Source organism: Camelus dromedarius, chromosome 12 (genome assembly GCF_036321535.1).
Source record: "Camelus dromedarius isolate mCamDro1 chromosome 12, mCamDro1.pat, whole genome shotgun sequence".
Taxonomy (NCBI): Eukaryota; Metazoa; Chordata; class Mammalia; order Artiodactyla; family Camelidae; genus Camelus; species Camelus dromedarius.
This window is the reverse complement of record NC_087447.1, coordinates 16,720,127-16,737,896: the sequence shown is the minus strand read 5'-3', so window position 1 is coordinate 16,737,896 and position 17,770 is coordinate 16,720,127. Positions and strand designations below refer to the sequence as shown.

At 53.4% G+C, this 17,770-nt stretch overlaps 1 protein-coding gene across 1 annotated transcript in view; it reads right to left on the bottom strand.

Annotated features, from left to right (window-relative positions):
- Positions 1 to 17,561, bottom strand: part of ALX4 (ALX homeobox 4) — a 40,487-nt gene extending 22,926 nt beyond the window's left edge. The window contains exon 1 of the mRNA XM_011000612.3: positions 17,099 to 17,561. Within this exon, the coding sequence (XP_010998914.1) occupies positions 17,099 to 17,561 (463 nt within the window). The remainder of the gene's footprint in view (positions 1 to 17,098) is intronic.
- Between the last annotated feature and the right edge of the window lie 209 nt (positions 17,562 to 17,770).

Here is a 17,770-nt window from a genome sequence, read left to right as displayed (position 1 = left end):
CTTCCAGGCAGGAGATGGAGACCCCGAGCGATCACACCATCTGTCATGGAAGGATTGTGTCTCCCAATTTCAAATCAGCTCATTGGTCTGTCTGCCCCTTGTCTCTCTCAGCCTTCACCAAACCGTGTGGCCTTGGGCATCTCCCTAAACATTTCCCCCCTAATCCCTCAGAGCCTCCGCTTTTCCTCCCTAACGAGGAGGAAACCTGCATCCCAGCCATCCCCATGGAGACACTGTCCTAGCACTACTGGATCCCAGGGAGGCAAGATGGAGAAGCTTAAATCCTGCACTAGGTGAGATAAGCAAATGGGAAGTCTTCAAAGCAGGACAGACTTGGGTTGGACTCCTGGTTCTACCACTGATTTGCTACGTTCATTCATTCTGCCACATTTGGGGAGCACCAGCTCTGCGCTGGGCAAAGTTCCAGGTGGTGGAAACACGAAGTCCAATAAAGCCTGGCCCCTTCCTTCCAAAAGCCCACCTTCGCAAGGGAGGGAGGCATCGATCATGCTGGAGGGAGCGGACAGAGCAGGGGGCATCTAGGCCAGCCTTGGCAGGGGTTGGGGGCGGGTAGGGGCAGAATTTCCAGGGCAACTCCAGATCTCTATATAGGAAAGGCAGCGATCTGATTGGAGGGGGTCTTCTGAAGCTGTGTGTAACTAGCCCTTTGCATGCGATGAGGAAATGTCAGTTTTCCCTGTCAACAAAATGGGCAGATTTCTAAAGGAGATGATCAGGGAGGCTTCTGAGCCATTCGTGGTTCTGCACTGAAGGGTCTCCTTGGCAAAGTGACTTGGCCTCTGAGTATCTTAGTTTCCTTATCTGTAAAGTGAGGCTGATGATATTCACAACCCGGAATATCCGTGAGGTCTGAGTGAAGCTTAGTTCAAGACTGCACATCCTCCAGGTTATACTGATACAGTTATTTGGAGGCAAGTAAGGCTGGAGCAGCTGTAAGTGCAAAGCAAAGTCACTCAAGTTGCAGTGTCTCATCCTCCCCCTGACCCTCTTCCTGCCCCAGGTGCTATCTCTTCAGCTCAAGTTTCCCCAGCTTCAGCTGCCCAGAGTGATTCCACAAATCTCTGTCCCAAGTAGCCCCCCTGGTCCCCTTCCAACCAGGGCCCATCTGACATACATATAACAAAAACTGTAAATGAAATGAAAAATTTGAAACCTTTTCATTTATCATTTGTATATATGTGTGTGTGTGTGTGTGTGTATACATATATATATACATATTTAAAGCTTCTAGTTTATGTTAAAGGAAGACCCTTCTATAAATACATTTTAACTTAAGTTAGTTGCAATGTGAAATGAGAATTGTCATTTCAATCACTGCCTTGAAGACAGTGTGGCTTACAAACTGTTGTAAGTTACTTGTAAAAAACCTTGCTCCTACTTACACTCTTGGTGACATCTGGACAACTCTCCTATGTAGAGATGCCAATATTTAATGGCTCCGGAAGAATTTTACTGGTGGGAGCATCCACTGCCTTCCACCCATCACACCACCCAAAAAGTATCTGGGGGTGGGGAGTGTCAAGAGAGGCCGTTCCAGAAATGTACCTTGTGCCGCCTCGGCTGCTGTCATGTAGAAACTAACCTCGGTGATTCAGGGCCACGTCGTGGCCCTTCCTGCCCTGCAAACCCCAGGTCATTCTTCCAAGCCCGAGTCTCTTATTGCCCCCTTTTTTGTAGATTTACTGGCGTGCCTTCCTCTGAGCCCCGCTAATGGCCCTTAATAATTACATCGCTTTTCACAAAGCATTGCAAGGGTAGATGCGTGGCAGCCTCCCCCATCAGACAGTACCCTCACCATGGGCAGGGAACAGGTCTTATTAAGCTCTGTTACCCACGTCTGGCACCCAGTATATACCTGTTGAATTAAATGAATCTTGTTGAGTAACTGTCTCACCCTGCAGTGGACTATATCAGCCTAGAGATATTTTTTCCCCCACCCAAATCAAGTATTTTCTTCCTCCAAATGTGTTCATTCTAACCTAAAGAATCATCTATCAGCTAAAAAAGCAAGATTTTTCTCCCCTTGGACAAGAGAGGAAAAAAATCATTGCTGAATTAATTGTGAGGCGGCCAGTTACAATTTTCTGAGGTTGATAAGGATGGATAAGATTATTCAATCTTGGCTTTAAAAATTTCCACCTTTATAACTGTAAGATAGTTAAAAGTTCAAAATTTCTAGAACATAATTATATCTAAGCTGTTAGAGTTTCCATCTAAATGGCTGGGATTTGGACTAGGTAGGTTCCAAGTGCTTTTGCCCATCACACGTAGTAAGAATAAACAATATTCAATATTTCAATATTTACAATAAACATATTGGCTTTTAAAAGTGATTCTTTCACTGACTTCTGCTCATCTGGGCTGAGAAAAAGCTTCAAACAAGTCTCTGCTTTAAACTGCATGGTGTGTAGCTTCTACCAAGAAAACCACGGTGGCAGTTGGTGAGTACATCTCTTTTCAGCCTGTCCGAACATCTCAGGGAAATGAGCCACCCCGTGGAACAGTGAGAATGTACTTGGTGGAGCACAAAAGCATCTTCCGAGGAATCTTCTCCGAGGGGCTGAGTCCTGTGCGGCTCATTAGGTAAAGCAAGGGACGGGCGCGTGTCTTCCCAGAGAAAGCCAGGCCCTCACTGTGCAGCTGCCTGAGCTCAGGCAATGTTTCTCCAAGTCGATCCCGCATCTCTGGTGCAGAAGCTGATGCTGAGGAGGCCCTTCCCCTAGTGGTCAGTTATCGCGAGATTAGGGAAGGGGTTTGGTTGGCTCCTCCTTCCTCACTCGTGGGTGCTGCCCTGGCACGTGGGGCCTGGGGCTGACTGGTTCTGAGGATGGCTCTGGAAGGAAGTGGGTGATGGGGCTGGGCAGCTAGGATCTGTGGTCATCATGCCAGGGGGCGAGGAGAAGACGGCGTGCTCCTCACTCAATGCTGACAGAGCTTCTATACATGCTTGCTCGTGTCCGGTGGGATGAGCACAGGTGTGAGGCCACCAAGGCAGTGGCGTTAGCCCCAGGGGCAGAGGAGTGGAGAGGGAAAAGCCCATGGCTGTAGGAGATCTGGGCTCAATTCACAGCAGGGACACTTCAGCAAGTTCCTGGCTCCCTGGGAGTCTCACCTTCTTTAACTGTAAAATTGGGGCAACTAATACTTTGAGAGGTTTGAGTGAAGGACCCCAGTCGAGGCTTGGCCCATGGGTGCCATTTATCAGATGTTCCCTTAATGGCAGAGGGACAAGTGGGGACCCACAGTGGGTGCAGAATCTCCCTGACATTCCCCAAGCTGGACATCCTCTGTGCCCTGGCAGAGATGAACACAACCCTAGCCTCACACTTGGAGACCTCCTGGTCTGAAGTTTGGGGCCAAATGAACACAGAGAACAGACATTCCTTAGGAAAAGGAGAAAGTTATGCTCCAGCTGGTGATGCCCAAGTATGAAATGCAGTGACCTGGGAAGATGTGGCCTGTGGGGTCCGAGGGGCCCGGGGGTGCCTTCTCCCATCCTTCATCCCCCCAGACCCCCTGCTGGACAGACAGCCAGCCTGCACCCCTTTCAACACTCATCCGTATTTGAAAAGGTTTTGTCAACCACACAGTGTACACTAAGTAATAATTTGTTCATTTTCCAATTTTATGCATTCAACTGTAATTGTCTATTAAAGTTTCCAGCTTTACATACTCGAGCTCCAGGAAAATCTTACCAATAATAACAGCTAACGTTTATTGAGCACTTACTCTGCTCCGGGAGCTGTTTTAAGCCCTTTATCTGTATTACCTTAGTTAAACCTCACCATATTCCTAAGAGGTAGATATTATTCATATACCCATTTGACAAATAAGGAAACAGAGGCAAAGAGGTCAATTAATTTTCCCAAGGTCACTTAGCTGTACAGGCTGAAATCTGTTCCCAGGTCCTGGCTACACTGGCCTCACCAAACCAAAGGCATCTGAAGCTTCAGGCAGCCAGTCAAACCCAACTGTAGGATGAACAGTTTCTAAAAATTCGAAGAAGATTAGAAAGTGTGCCTGTTCTGTGCCTTTGGGCACTCACTGGGGAAATGGGCCTCTGTTTAATCAATTGGGCTGGGAGCTTCCAGAGTAGGAAGCACTGTCCTCACAAGAGAGCCCCCTTTGGGGCTCCCACTGCTCCACTGGCAGCGACAGCTGCCTCTCCACAGCCCCCAACCCTCTAGTTGCCTACCAGGGGTGCAGAATCCTATCTAGTCCCTGGCCAAGCTGCTCACTGGACAGCAGCACTTAGGATGGCCAGGGTGGAGGACAGGGAGCAGCAAATGCCTCTTGTGAGAATCAAATAGAAAATCTTCAAGATCCTTGCAGGGCCAACAACACAGAGCGAGTGAGGGGTGGACAGGGGCTTCCTACCTTGAGCTTCGCCCAGCGCCACGGGGAAAGGGCTCTGGGATCATCATCTTACCAAAGGGAGTAGCCTCAGGTTTGGTCCTCTCAGGAGGCGGTGCATGGACCCTAAGAGCACATGAGAATTTCCCCCAAGGCCATGTCCTCACAGGAAGGTCAGCTAAAGGACATGGGGGCTCCCAAACAGCCAGGGGCCTTGTCAGAGGCCAAGGTCATGCCTCTGGTACCCTTGCCACTGTCTCTGCCCTCCACCCCTTCTCAGCAGTTCTGGTTCCTGGAAAACTAATGTGTCCCAGGACTGAATCTCTGGCTTGTCAGTCACTGGCCCGGAAGCGAGGAGATGAACAGGATGACCTAACGAGATTCCCCATTTTCTGGAATTTTGGACCTTCACCTCAGAAGGTCATGCTGAGACAGACCAATGGTACAGAATAGAGAGCCTAGAAATCAAGCTCTCAAATATACGGCCAATTGATTTTTGACAAATGTGCCATGACCATTCAATGGGGAAAGGACAGTCTTTTCAACAAATGATACTGGGAAAACTGGATATCCACATGCAAAAGAATAAAGTTGGACCCATATCTTACATCATCTATAAAAATTAACTCAATATGGATCAAAGACCTAAACTTAAGAGCTAAAATTACAAAACTCTTAGAAGAAAACACAGGGGAAATTCTTCCTGGTGTTGGAGTTAGTGATAATTTCTTTGATATGACAATGAAAGCACTGGCAACAACAACAAAAAATTAATAAATTAGATTTCATCAAAATTAAAAGCTTTTGTGCATCAGAAAGATACTACAGAGAAAGTGAAAAGACAACTCACAAAATGGAGAAAATATTTGCGAATCATATAACACATAAGGGATTAACATAATACGTACATAAAGAACTCCTACAACTCAACAACAAAACAGACAACTCGATTCAAAAATAGGCAAATGACTAAAATAGATATTTCTCCAAAGAAGACAGACAAATGGCCAATAGGATATACAAATGGCCAGAAACAAAAGGACAAATATTGTATAATTCAACCTCTGCGAAGTGTCTGGAGGAGGAAAATTCAGAGACAGAAAATAGAACAAGTTTCCATGGACTGGAGGGAGAGGGAGATGGGGAGTTACTGCTTAATGGGCTCATTTGGGATGAAGGAAGAGTTCAGGAAATAGTTAGCGGTGATGGTTACGCAACACTATGAACATGCTTAATGTCACTGAAATGTTCACTTAAAATCCTTAAAATGGTAAATTTCATATTGTGTATATTTTACCACAATAAAAATTATCCCTAATTAAAATAATGATTCTGAATTTTGAAAGAGGTCATATTAAGTGCAGGCCATACTGCACAAAGAGCATACGACTTGGGATCTTAGCCTCTTACTGTACTTCTCAGAGGCCTGCAGGGGCTTCCCTGAAGTCTCAAGCCCTCACCAGAAAGTGAATGGCCCTCTTGGCTTTGCCCCTGCCATTCCTCGGGCCCATTATTACCCGCATCCATCATGCCCCCTGCACGCCACACACTTGTTCTTTCTCAAACACTCCCTGTACTTTCCTGATCCAAGTGCTATCTGCTGAGTCTAGAGTGCTGTTCCCAGCTCTTTCAGTTGGTGAGCTCCTATTCAACCTCCGAACCCACTTCAAATGCCCGTACCCACTAAGTCCCAGTCCATTTGCACTTTTCCTGTGGACTCCATGTCTGCACATTCAGCTCCCTGTGGGCAGGAATCAACTCATTCGCTGCCAAGTACTCCACACCTGATGACGCAGGGGCATAACCTTGCAGGATTTGTTGGATGGGAGGAGAAGCCTTTGGCAGGGGACTTCTCACAAAATTTTTTCCCCCAATTCTCTCTCTAAAGAGGGAGGGGGAATCCCTCCCATCAGAGTTTCCTCCATCTCTCTGTCCACCTGCCCTGCTCCAGTGCCCAACTCACTGAATTGTGGCCACTACCCTCTGAGTGCTGACTCCATCCCTGGCTCAGGTCTAAATGTTTTTGTCTGGGCAGTGAGCTTGGGATGGCATCCTGGCCAGAACAGAGTGCTGCATCCCTTGATGGGTGGAATCTCAGAATCCCGGGGTGGGTGGGGCTGAGTAGATGGGGTACCCAGGGAGGTACATCAGTAGCCCTCAGGTGGTCCTGCTGGGCAGAGGGCAGGCAGAACAAGGGAGCCAGAACAGGGGAGGGGAGGGTGGGCCTGCAGGCAGGAGGGACCCAGAACTCACTACAGGGAAGGAAGGAGACCTGAGGAGAGGAGTTGGGGGGTGCACATCTGACTAGAGCCAGACTGAGGGATGCAGCTTCTGGACCCTAGCCAGGGCCTCTGAGGTGACAGCAAAGGGGGAACAGTGGGGGAAAAGGCTGCTTCTCCAGCTGTCAGAGTCTGAGAGGACTCCAGGCTTGTGCAGAACAGGGCTACCCAAGACCTCCTGCTCTCACATCCAAGGGATCCCCCCCAGAAAATAAATAATTTTCCACCAGGATACAAGAGAACTAGAAGTCAGGTTCTCACCCAGGCCTGGCTTCAAAAGAAGGAGGAAGGAAGAGAGGATAGATTTTTAGGGTTCCTAGCATGTTCACATCCTGATTTCTTCCTCCCTCCCTCCCTCCCTCCCTCCTTCCTTCTCAAATATTCACTGAGCACCTGCCATGTATACCAAGCATGGCTCCAGACTCTGGGAAAACAGTTTGAAACGAAACAGACAAAAGCCTCCTGCGATCTCCCATTCTCCCTAGGAGGAAGGTATTTCCCCATTGTTTGGTCCTACACGTGGTCCTAGCTCCACCCTGCCCTGAGCAGAGGTTCTGGCATGTTCCTGGAGCCTCTGGGAAATCACTGAGGCATCCCTCATGGCAGTGATGAGCTCCCGACATTCTGCCTGGCCCCGTGTTCTCACCGCAGCGCAGCCGGACACTTGGACAGGGGAGAAACTGTGCCCAAGGTCACGGGGTCAGGTCTAGATTCCGACCTGCCAGGCACCAGGCCCACCCTTGACCTCCCCCCTCCACTGCCTCCCTAGATGGGAAGATGGGAAGAGCTCTTTGGGGGCCGAATTTGTAAAGCCCAGTCTTTCAGTCCCACATCATCTGGGATAGGATGAGGGTGGTCTCACGTCTAACTGGGATCATCCTACTGACGGGTGTATTCTAGGTTCTCAGAGCCCGTGGCCACCTTGGGCAACTCACTCATCTTCTGAGTCTGTTTTCACCTGTGATTAGCATTCAGTGAAATCACACACAGGAAGCACACTGGCACAGGCAGGAGTGCCCAGGGAGCGTGAGCTGTCACACGGTGTCGTTAGCAGCAGAGGTTTGGCCTTGACAATTCTAACTTCCTTTTGTCTCACACCCCATCAGCCTCACTTCATCACTGACCCTGTCCTGCAGATGGGAAAACTGAGGCAAGGAGCTAGGCAAGGCACACCAGATTCTTCCCCTTTGGCAGGCTGGACCAACCTTCTGCCTCTCTCGTACAACACATCGGGCAGAGTGGTGGGGCTCAGAGTCCTCTGCAGGGTCCTGGAGGACCCATACACCTCTCTTGGTGCCTTGATCCCAGGCCTGCCATAGCATAGAACCCCAGGGCCTCAGAAATCAATGAGCCCCATTCAGGGGTTTTACAGATGGGACACCGAGAACCTGAAAGGGGATCTGTGCGGTAGAACTGTGGGCATCCTTGTCTTTTCTGCCCATCAGTGGGTTCCCTCCTTGAAGTGAGGGCCGTGGAGCTGTCCCAGCTCAGTGCTGCGCTGTGAGCCAGATGTGAACACATGTAGCTGAGTGGTGGGGCTGCAGACAGGGCCAGGGAGACTCCTGGACATCAGGGAGGCCCACAAATCCAGGAAAGCTCCAAAGTTGCCATTCCCACTCTGAAACCTGATCAGACCCTGCTTCCCACCTCCCCTGCCTCCACTGCCACCATCATCAAAATACTTTAGCACCCACCAAGGTGACATGAAGGGACAGGGCCCTAAGTCCTCCCAGGTGGAGAACTTGACCTTGCAGGATATACCTGCAGGCATACCCATCTCTGCATCCTCACACCCCTTACCATATAGGTGGGACAGGCCCAAACAACTCTGTTTTGCAAATGCAGAAACTGAGTGGAACCAGAGAGGTAAGGACTGTTCCCAAAGCACATGGCTATTTCCATGGAAAAGCCAGTACTTGAATCCAGATTTCTTGACCTCCAGAGAAGGAACCGAGGAGGAAAAGGAGAAAGACAAAAAGAAGCCGTGGGCTTTTCAGCTCCCAGAGAAGATCCAGCTGGTCTGTGGCCACTCGCAACTTCCCCAGACTTCTCTGAACCCTCCCCTTGCTGGGTGAGGTTACATCCACCTGGCAGTGGGGAGAGGGGGCTTCTAATGAGTTCCAAACCCTGTGGACAGCCTTTCCTGCCACCACACACCCGGGGGTGAGCCCAGTCACCCTTCCCTGCCCAGCCTGAGTTGTGGCTTCCTCTTTCCAGCATCACTCCATGAACTGCAACCAACCAAGTTAAGAGACTGTCTCCCTCTCTGGACCTGAAGGCAGGAGCTGCAACCAGGGCTTCGCAGAATCCTCCACAAGGCCTGGCACAGGGACAGGCAAAGTTTGGTGAGTAAGTGGAATTAGGCATTTTAGTCCCCTTCTCTGTGAAACAGGGCAATGGGGCCAGCAGACTTTTCTAACACTGGGCGGGACACCCACCCTGCCACCATAAGCCATCATGTGTTGGGGGAGTACCGGGCTTCTGGACCCAACTGATGTCCCAAGCCTGGCAGATGGTCAGCCTTCTCGGAGAAAGTCAGTCACGTGGCCTCAGCTCACCCCCTCAGGCTCACGTCTGCATGGTTTCCACGTACTTAGGAAAGAAATCCGGAGCCGAGGGATCCCGGCAGAAAGCAGGAGTCCCTGCCTGGCTGGGTCACATTCTGGATGAGCTCCTGCAATCCCATTGAGTGCTCCTCTGTTGCCCTGGCAACCCCCCAGGAGCTAATGATGGAGTCCACCTTATTTCTGATGGAGGGGTAGACTACAAGTATCTACCCTGTTTGATACACAGAGAGTGTGTGACTTACTGGATGTGTTACAGTGAAGGGAGACAGAGTGAGTGGGGGCAGGCATTCTCTGGCTTCTTCTTCCTCCTCACTGAAGCAGTGGTTCCCCCTTCCCACTAACCTGTCTGTGGGGCCTCCAGTTCTCTTTAGGTCTCAGTTTGCTCATCTGCTAAATGGGACCTGCAATGTGCATAAAGATGGTGCTGAGGATGGTCTCTTTCACAGCAAAGCCACACAGGACTGAGGACACACTCAAAAGCTGGGGGTAGGAGGAGGCCCCGCTGCTGTGTAGGTGGGATGTGTGGACTCTTTGAGTGCCCCAGGAAGACACTGATTCTTGCGGCTTCAGCCACCCTCTCCCCGCCAACCGGCCACAGGGGTACTCTGCCTGCCACTTGGTGCCTCAACATCCCTGGAGAGCTGCAATCAGCTTCAAGGAAGCCCACGGGCCATAACGCACAGGCTCTGGGGGCAGACCCTACAACGTGCGTGGTCCCTGAGCGGCGTCCAGGATCACGCACAGGTGCTCGCCCTTGCACGCACGCTGCTTGTGTACACTGGGTGCACTATCACAAACTCTGGGGAACGCACGTCTCACACAAAGGAGTGCACACAAACTGGGACGCACGGTCCCCTGAAACACACTGGGAGAGCAGGACGCAGACCGATGAGTATGGGCGGTGCACACACCACCCGGCGATCACGCTGGGCACGTACTCACAGAAACCCCCAGACCTCAGCTCGTATCAACTGAAGTCCTGGGATATGGTCACAGGTGCGCTTAACCATGCCACCAGCAACACTCCAAATAAGGCACCAATTCTTCATTCATCCTTCCCGGCAGTAAGCATTTCATATGCCTGAGAACATATACACTGGGAATGACAGAAGGTATAGGACAGCAAGCAGACGCTAGGAAAAGGTAGGGCACATGGTAGGTGCTCAGTAAATGCAGAGATAGGGAAGATGGGTGAAGACAGGGACAGAAGCTAGGCGGTGGGGGGAACCCCTAAGTCCCAGCTTAAGCCTAGTCATTTGTGAGCACAAAGACTTCCCGTTGCTCTCTCCTCCAGCCCAGAATCTAGAACGTGCATTTAACTGCGGTCCTCCAGGACCTCTTGCCCACTTGTCCTGGGACTGCTGCCTACTTCACGACTGTGTCCCTTAACACAAACCCCAGGGAACCCTCTGGACCCCTTTCCTTCCAGGAAAGCCTTTTCTGGCACATTCTACCCCGATTTCTCCTGGTCAAAAAAAAAAAAAATGTATGTAAAGGTAAGGAGGGCAGGGAAACAGGGTGAAGGGGGTCCAAACTGGTACCGGCACAGAAACCCCTAGAGGGCCTTTGGAAATCGCCCAAACTCCGACATTGCATAGAACTAAAATTTGGACCCGGAAGGGGAGGGAGAGGGACTTCCCTAAGTGCCCGGAGTAGATAACATCATGGTGGAGACCCACCGCCATCTCACCTGGACAGTGTGCCCAGTCCAGCACGTGTGCCAAGCTGGACCTTAACGTCCTGGCCCAACCCTTCCCCAGCCTCTCAATCTTCTCGGCCACCGCCCTCGGAGCGTGTGGAGGAACAGCTGCTTTGCCCCGAACTGCGAACTGCTCGCTGGCGGTCCATCTGTGAAGTGTTTGGGGCAGACTCCCAGGCTTCCGGTCTCCCAGTTTGGAAGGAGAATCCTCTCTAAAACAATCTACTTTAAGAGTCTGATGAAATGCACACTGGCTCTCTCTTTCTCCAACGCCCCTACCCAGCAGCCCCGACCGGGGGGTCCCAAGTACACGAAGCATGGTCCTTGGGGAAAGACAGGTACTTGGCCGGTGGTGGCGCCTCTTTCAGCTCCCCTCAGTCCCGCCAGTGTCTCCCAGTAACCTCCTCTCCTCATGTGCCGCTGTGACCCTTCTAACTGCCTCGGGAGCCAGAATCCGAAACAGCTCACTGCGCTGCATTACCACCCCACTCCCCAGCCTTTGAACGCTCTGAGACTCCTCTTTGCGGTCTCTCTTCCTCTCCACCGAGCCTCAACTCCCTTTCCATTGCTCCTTCTCTTCCTTGTGTTGCTGGGGTGGGATGAGGTAGAGAAGAGCGTCTGTGCTAAATCGACAGAATGTGCTAGGGGTGGGCGGTCGGACCAGGCTGGAGCGTCTCCAGCACCCAAGACACCTCCCTAGACACACTGGAGGCTTCTGTCCCACCACTGAGCCAGCTCTTTAGGGAGACTAGCTTCCAGGCAACACTGGCATTTGCTGCTCCCGTGCTACCCGACAATCCTGTACTGGGTGAGGAAGGAGCAACTTGAATGAAGGTGAGGGTGTCACCCATTTGCACATCTGTAGGCGAGAGAAGGCGCAGGGCTGCGTCTCTGGACATAAGGTCCCTGGGGGCCACCAGTAACTCTGATCTCTGAGACACACCAGCTGACAGCTGGGAGGCCTTGCTAGTGGGGAGAGCGCTTTGTGCCTCCTCTTTCTCCAAAAAGACCCTGTTTCAAAAGAAGGGCCTCTTTTCACTGTCTAGTTTGGACCGGCTATTGGCCTGTGGCGCCCACCGCCCCGGAGCAAGGGGTGGACGGTGCGGCGGTGGCTTACACTCTGAATTCGCTGGGTAAGATCGCTATGCAGCCGAGTCCTCCGCCTCCTGGTTTCCTAATCTGATGACCCACCTTGTCATCTTAATGACGCCTGGAGAACCCCTTAGCTGCAGGAGCACGTGGCCAGGTGGCGCCTGGCAGGCTCCCTGTTGCAGGGCGCGCTCTCACCACCCCGCGCAAAGCAGTGCCTGGGCCTAGGTCCTTCGGTTTCCTGAGCCGGGGTCCTGGGAGCTGAGGACGCTGAGGCTGCGGTGCTGAGATCTCTCTCCCACCAAGCATTCTTTTTGAGCTGTCCCCTAACTCCCCTTTCCTTGCAGCAAAAGGTGCGGTCGCTGAAGTGGGACCTCCGATTCCCCATCCCAAGCCTGAAGATCCGTGGGGGGCTTGAAGCAGTTTCCCCCTTCTTTCTCCGCATGCTGCTTCGGCCACCCTGGTGCTGGGGTCAGCGGACAAGTCTGAATACCAAAAGCCGGGACTCCAACCTCCCCTCAGCCCCCATAGCTGCAAAGGCCGCTCTATTTCCATTTCTTTTTTCAGTTTGCCACAAAACATAGCTACGTGCAGAACTGCCCTAAGAGAGGAAGGGGCTATGGCCAAGGTAAGAAGGTATGTCCCCGGAAAAGTGTGCCCAACTGCTCTCTGAAACGGAAGTCCTCACGGACCTTTGCGAATTTTTTTGCATCGTATTTTAAACTTGTTTTCCTATGGCGGCCTGTCTTTTGCAGGGTGCAAAACTCAGAAGCCCTGCAAAACTCAGGGCTTCTGCGACTTCAAGAGAGAACCGCGGAGGCAGCAAGGTTCCTGGTGCAGCCCGTAGTTAACCTCGCTAGAGTCGGGACGCGCAAATGCCCGAATTACAAGGTCAACCTCCTCGGGAAACACCACCAGCAGGAACGGGGTGGGGTAGGGGGGCGGGGGACCGAGTTCTCTGGCTCCTCCGAAGTCTCTTTTGAAATTGTCTTAAAACAACTTAAAAAACAACCCCCCTCCTCCAAGTTTTCGTTTACATATACAGCACGAAAATGGTCTGTGTCTTCACCCAGGTGGCAGTTACAGTGAACACACACATGAAAATCCTTCAAACTTTCCACTTAACTGCGTACTTCACTGTGTATGAAGTATAATAAAGAAAACTTTGTGCAAATCGATTCATCTAAAATAATACTAGACCTTTAATCCAGACCTGTTTTTCTATTTAAGAGTGTGTGTGTTTAGGCTGGACTGTTGGAGCAGGTTGGCGGCCATAGAAACTAACAAAGTAAAAATTTAAAAGAATCTGCCTTCCCTTCTCCTCTCCCAAACTGACTGGGGGTCGGCGACGTCACAGATCTAAGTCTTGAGTTTTCTCTCGATCATCCTAGGATCACCCAGGGGCTCTTACTATTAATGCCCATGCCTCGGTTTCTCACTGTCTTTTTGAGGGGTATCTCTCTTACTAAAAACACTGCTTCTTTGACTAAATTCGAATATGACCCGGGTGGATTTTACACATTTTGTGGTGTGCGGGGAAACAAAAACCTCTAGCATTCAAACAGTGCGTCTAATTCGACACATAAAGACCAGCCCCTCGGCGGCGTCCCCGTCCCGGGGGTCTCTGGACTGGCCCCTTGCCTCCCCAGACCTCTGCGCTGAAAGCGCTGCCTTCGGGCGGGTGGCTGCGAAGGAAGGTAGCAATCGGCCAGCAACAACGAAAACCTGCGTGCACCGAATCGAAAGCGAAAGAGGAGGTAGCAGGGCTGCTCTCCGAAGTGTCGGGGCGCAGAGTCGAGGCCTGGCGCGCGCCGTGCGGGCGGCAGCTTGGGGAGTCCGCTGGGGTTTGGAAGCGAGGCGCCGGGGTCCTCACTCCCGCGCCCAGGAGGCTCTTCGTGCCGCTGAGAAACGTTGAGTCTCCAACCTGGCGTGTCTCCTGGGGTCATGAGTCCACGGACCGGCCAGCTCAGGCAGGGTCTTTGGAAGGCCAAATTGTGGACCCGGAGACTGGCAGGCCCAGGACTGCAACAGGGAAGGGCATGATAGGGCTCTTCCGTAAAAATGGGAATGTCTCTGCACCCGGAGGGGCTCGGAGTTACACTTTTTTGCCTCTCTTTTAGGATTGATGGGGAAACGGAGGCCCACTTTGGGTTAGGGTCATCTGTAGCCTGGGAAGATTTCTCACCTCCTCTTTCGGCACTTCCCAGAAGACCCCGTCGGCGGAGACTCGAGGCGGCTGTCCTGCCCCCGCGCTCTCTCTCGCTGTGATCCGGGCCCAGCTCCCAGCCACGCACCTCCCTCGAAAAGGACTTGCACCTCTTGGACTTGAGGATTGGCTCCCTGGGCTGAGGTTCAGAGAAGGCCTCCGAGCCTCGCCTCGGGCTGGGTGTAGTTACACAGATGGAGACACTGGTTTCCAGCCACCGGATCAACAGTGCTGGGAGGGAGGTTGGGAGGTCGAAGCTACCTTGGGTAGGGGCCGAGATCAGCCAGAGTTAGGCTATTGGCAGAGCCATGTCTGCCTGTGCCTTCCCCCAAGCTCCTGGGGACATCCGAGGCTTTTTCCTCGGACCCACTTTCTTCCTCTTGAGTACACACTCACGAATGTGGGAGAGAACACGTCAATGTGTGCCTCAGTTTCCCTGCTTGCTGACTGCCTAGAAAGCCAGCTCCAGAGACCCTGCTCCCAGCCACCTCTGTAGAGGGCAGAGCTGCACCTCTTGGGGCCTTGGTTTCCTCATTTTAGACCTTATGTGCCTAATCTCTTTTCTACAAGAGCTAGAAATCTCCTTCTGGCCAGGGAAACAGCAGCTGCTGAGAGAAAGAAAAGGATAAGCCCTGAGCAGTGCCTCCATCTTGGGCAGCAGGGGAGTGGGGTTCTGTTGGTGTTTCCAGGCTGCCTGTTGTCCCAACCTGCAGCTTTTGGCTTTGTCCAGAGCAGGGCGGAGGTGGGGGGGCTGCCCTGTCCTCAGAATTGGGTGCTTATGAGTTCCCAACAGCACCAGGCCAAGGGGAGAAACCCGGAGCGGGCAGGCTAGAGTCCCGTGCTCTCTGGGTGGTGGTGGGGGACTTTTACTACCCACTGAGGCCTCACAGTTACCTCCCGCGGGATGCAGATGAGGAAACGGGGCTTTAGAGGAGTTTCTCACTCTCAGATCACACAGTAGGTTGCCCCAGTGGATACTGCCTATAGAGAATGCATTATGCAGGCTGGCAGTGGGGGCCCAGCAGGGCTCAGAGAGGGTGATCAAAGGGGTCTAACCCTTTTCCTTTTCCCTCTGGACCTGAAGACATCTTCCAAAGGAGAGGTTGGAAATGACTCGGGATCTCTCCTTGTCTAATGTCTCTGCCTCCTCAGAAGCTTCACGGGTGAATTTCTTCAAAACACGGAAGACCAGTGCAGTGGGAGAGAAAACATGCGAGTCCCCTGGCTTTGGACAATCAGCCTCCAGGATCTCTCAGTCTGTGACTTGCTCACACACCTAACATTCCCAAATGATAGGGACAAGGAGGGGCCTGGGTGAGGTCAGAAGTTGGGAGTCTGAGCCCTGGGGCCGGCAAGCCGGTGCATATGGACAGGGCTGAGAGCCCGTCTCCAGAAAGGGCACCTGTGTGGAGCTGTGAGTGCCTGATCTCATTCCAACAGGAAGGTGGGGAAGAAAGGTGGAGGAAGTGCGGGAGGCCACTGGATCTTCCTAAATCTGCTCAGTCTGTCCTGCGGGTTTGAGAGTGTGTGGCTATGTGCGAGGCCACATGACTGGGTGTACTCTGTGTGAGCACGCTGGCTCCTGAGAAAAGAGGTTTTGTATGTATGTGTGTAGAGTGCAAGTGTAGACAAGTGTATGATTGTGTGAATATTTGTGCATGTCAACAACCACTTATTGGACTAGTTCTGAGCCTGTGGGAAAGCTGGTTCCAGTCTGAGTGTCAGAAAGCGTTTGCCATGGGCTGTCTTCCTAAGGTTATTTCAGCCACTAAGGCCTCCACCATGTCCCACCTCGGTCTCCAGCTCTGATGTCTCTCCATCCGGCCTGGATGCAGCCGAAGCTGTCGTCCTGCCAGAACCAGCTCATTTCCAGGGCTCTGTCTGAAGGTTAAGGCCCCAGGGGGAGAGTGTGTACCCAGGGCTCCAAGCCCAGAGAAGATTTTTCCCTTCCTCCTCTGTTTCTCGCCCTGCCAGCTTGTGGCTCACCAGTCCCGATTCTGCGGAGAGGAGGCCTAGGCTCCAGAGCTACTCTGGCCTCAGGCTGCCCTTGAGAGGCTCTCTCCTCCTCCATAGTCGCCGTGCTCTGGGGTCCCAGGCCTGCGTCCTGCACCGCGTTCAAGGGGGCCTGGAGGTCATTTAGGCCTCGGGTTCCCTGTGGGCCCAAATCAGGACCCAGAACCTTCCCTCTTGCCCAGCACTGCCCCTCCTGGGACTCTGTGTCTTCCTGTTTCTCTGCGGGTGGGTCCTAAATCATTGTTCAGAGGCCGGCCGCCTCTCAGGATCGCCAAAGGAGAAACGCTCGGGAACTCTGTGAAAAACCACCCCGACTCGGGTCTTCCGCGGCCCCAGGCGTCTGTGGACTCGCACGCTCTGGTTCCCCTGTTTCGCCGCATCCCCGGCGCGCTCCGCCGCCGACAGCGCTCCAGGCTCGCGGCCGGGCTCCGCACCTGCGATGCTCCCATCTGCGGTGCTGCCCAAGGAGCGCCGTAGCCGGCGAGGAGCGAGGCCTCGGCAGCCCCGGATCTAGGCGCCCGAGCGCTGCGCCGCGACTTTCTCGCCGCCGCACTCCTAGAGCCCGTGCGAAGCATACCCTTCAAAGACGGCCCCGCGGGCAGCGCAAGCAAGAGGTTTGGGGAAACGGCGAAGAGGGGGAGAAACTGATTCCAGGTTGAGTTTAATAGCGGAACGCTCCGCGCCCTTCGCAGAGGATATTTGCAGGGGACAGGACGGATCCCCTGGTCCCCTCGGAACAGTCGATCCCCATTTTCCGACCGAAAGTCACACACTGCTCGGCCCCGAGCCTCCCTAGCCCAGACTCCTCTCTCCCGCAGGCCGAACGGGTTTCGGGGGTCCCTAGCCCCGAGGGATCCGCACGTGCACTCACCGTAGCAGGGGACCTGCAAGGCCGCGTTGTGGCCGCCGCCGCCTTCCTGGAGTTTGAGGCTGCCGTCCGGGGGCGTTTTGCAGGCGCCTCGTTGCAAGTAGAGATGCGGTTGCTGCGCGGGCGGCTGGGGCTGTGGCGGGGGCTGGGGCTGCGGAGGCTGCGGGGCCGGCGGCTGGGGCTGGGGCTGGGGCTGGAACTTGTTAAAGGAGCCCCGCGCCCCGGCGCCACTCTCCAGGGGTGCCGCCAGGTCCTGTTGTCCCGCGCCGTAGCGGGCCCGGTTCTTGGCGTCTCCGAATCCCTGCCCTTTGGCGGCGGCCGACAGAAAAGTTGCGCTGAACTTATCGCCGCCGGGGTATGCCCTAAAAGGCGACGAGCCCTCCCGGCTCTGCGACACCGGGCTGTAGTAGGCGTCCATGGCAGCAGCCGGCGACTCGCAGTAAGAGATGCAAGTCTCAGCATTCATGCCTGGCTTGCGCGGGCGACGGGCGGGGGCGCGAGCGAGAGCGCGAGGACGCCACCGCGCGCCTTGGCCGGGAGGTTGAAGAGGCGAGGAGGCGGAGTGGCTGTGCGCTCCGCGTCGGCCTGCTCGTTCTCGCTCTCCCTCTCTCACTCTCTCTCTCTCTCTCTCTCTCTCTCTCTCTCTCTCTCTCTCTCTCTCTCACTCTCTCTCTC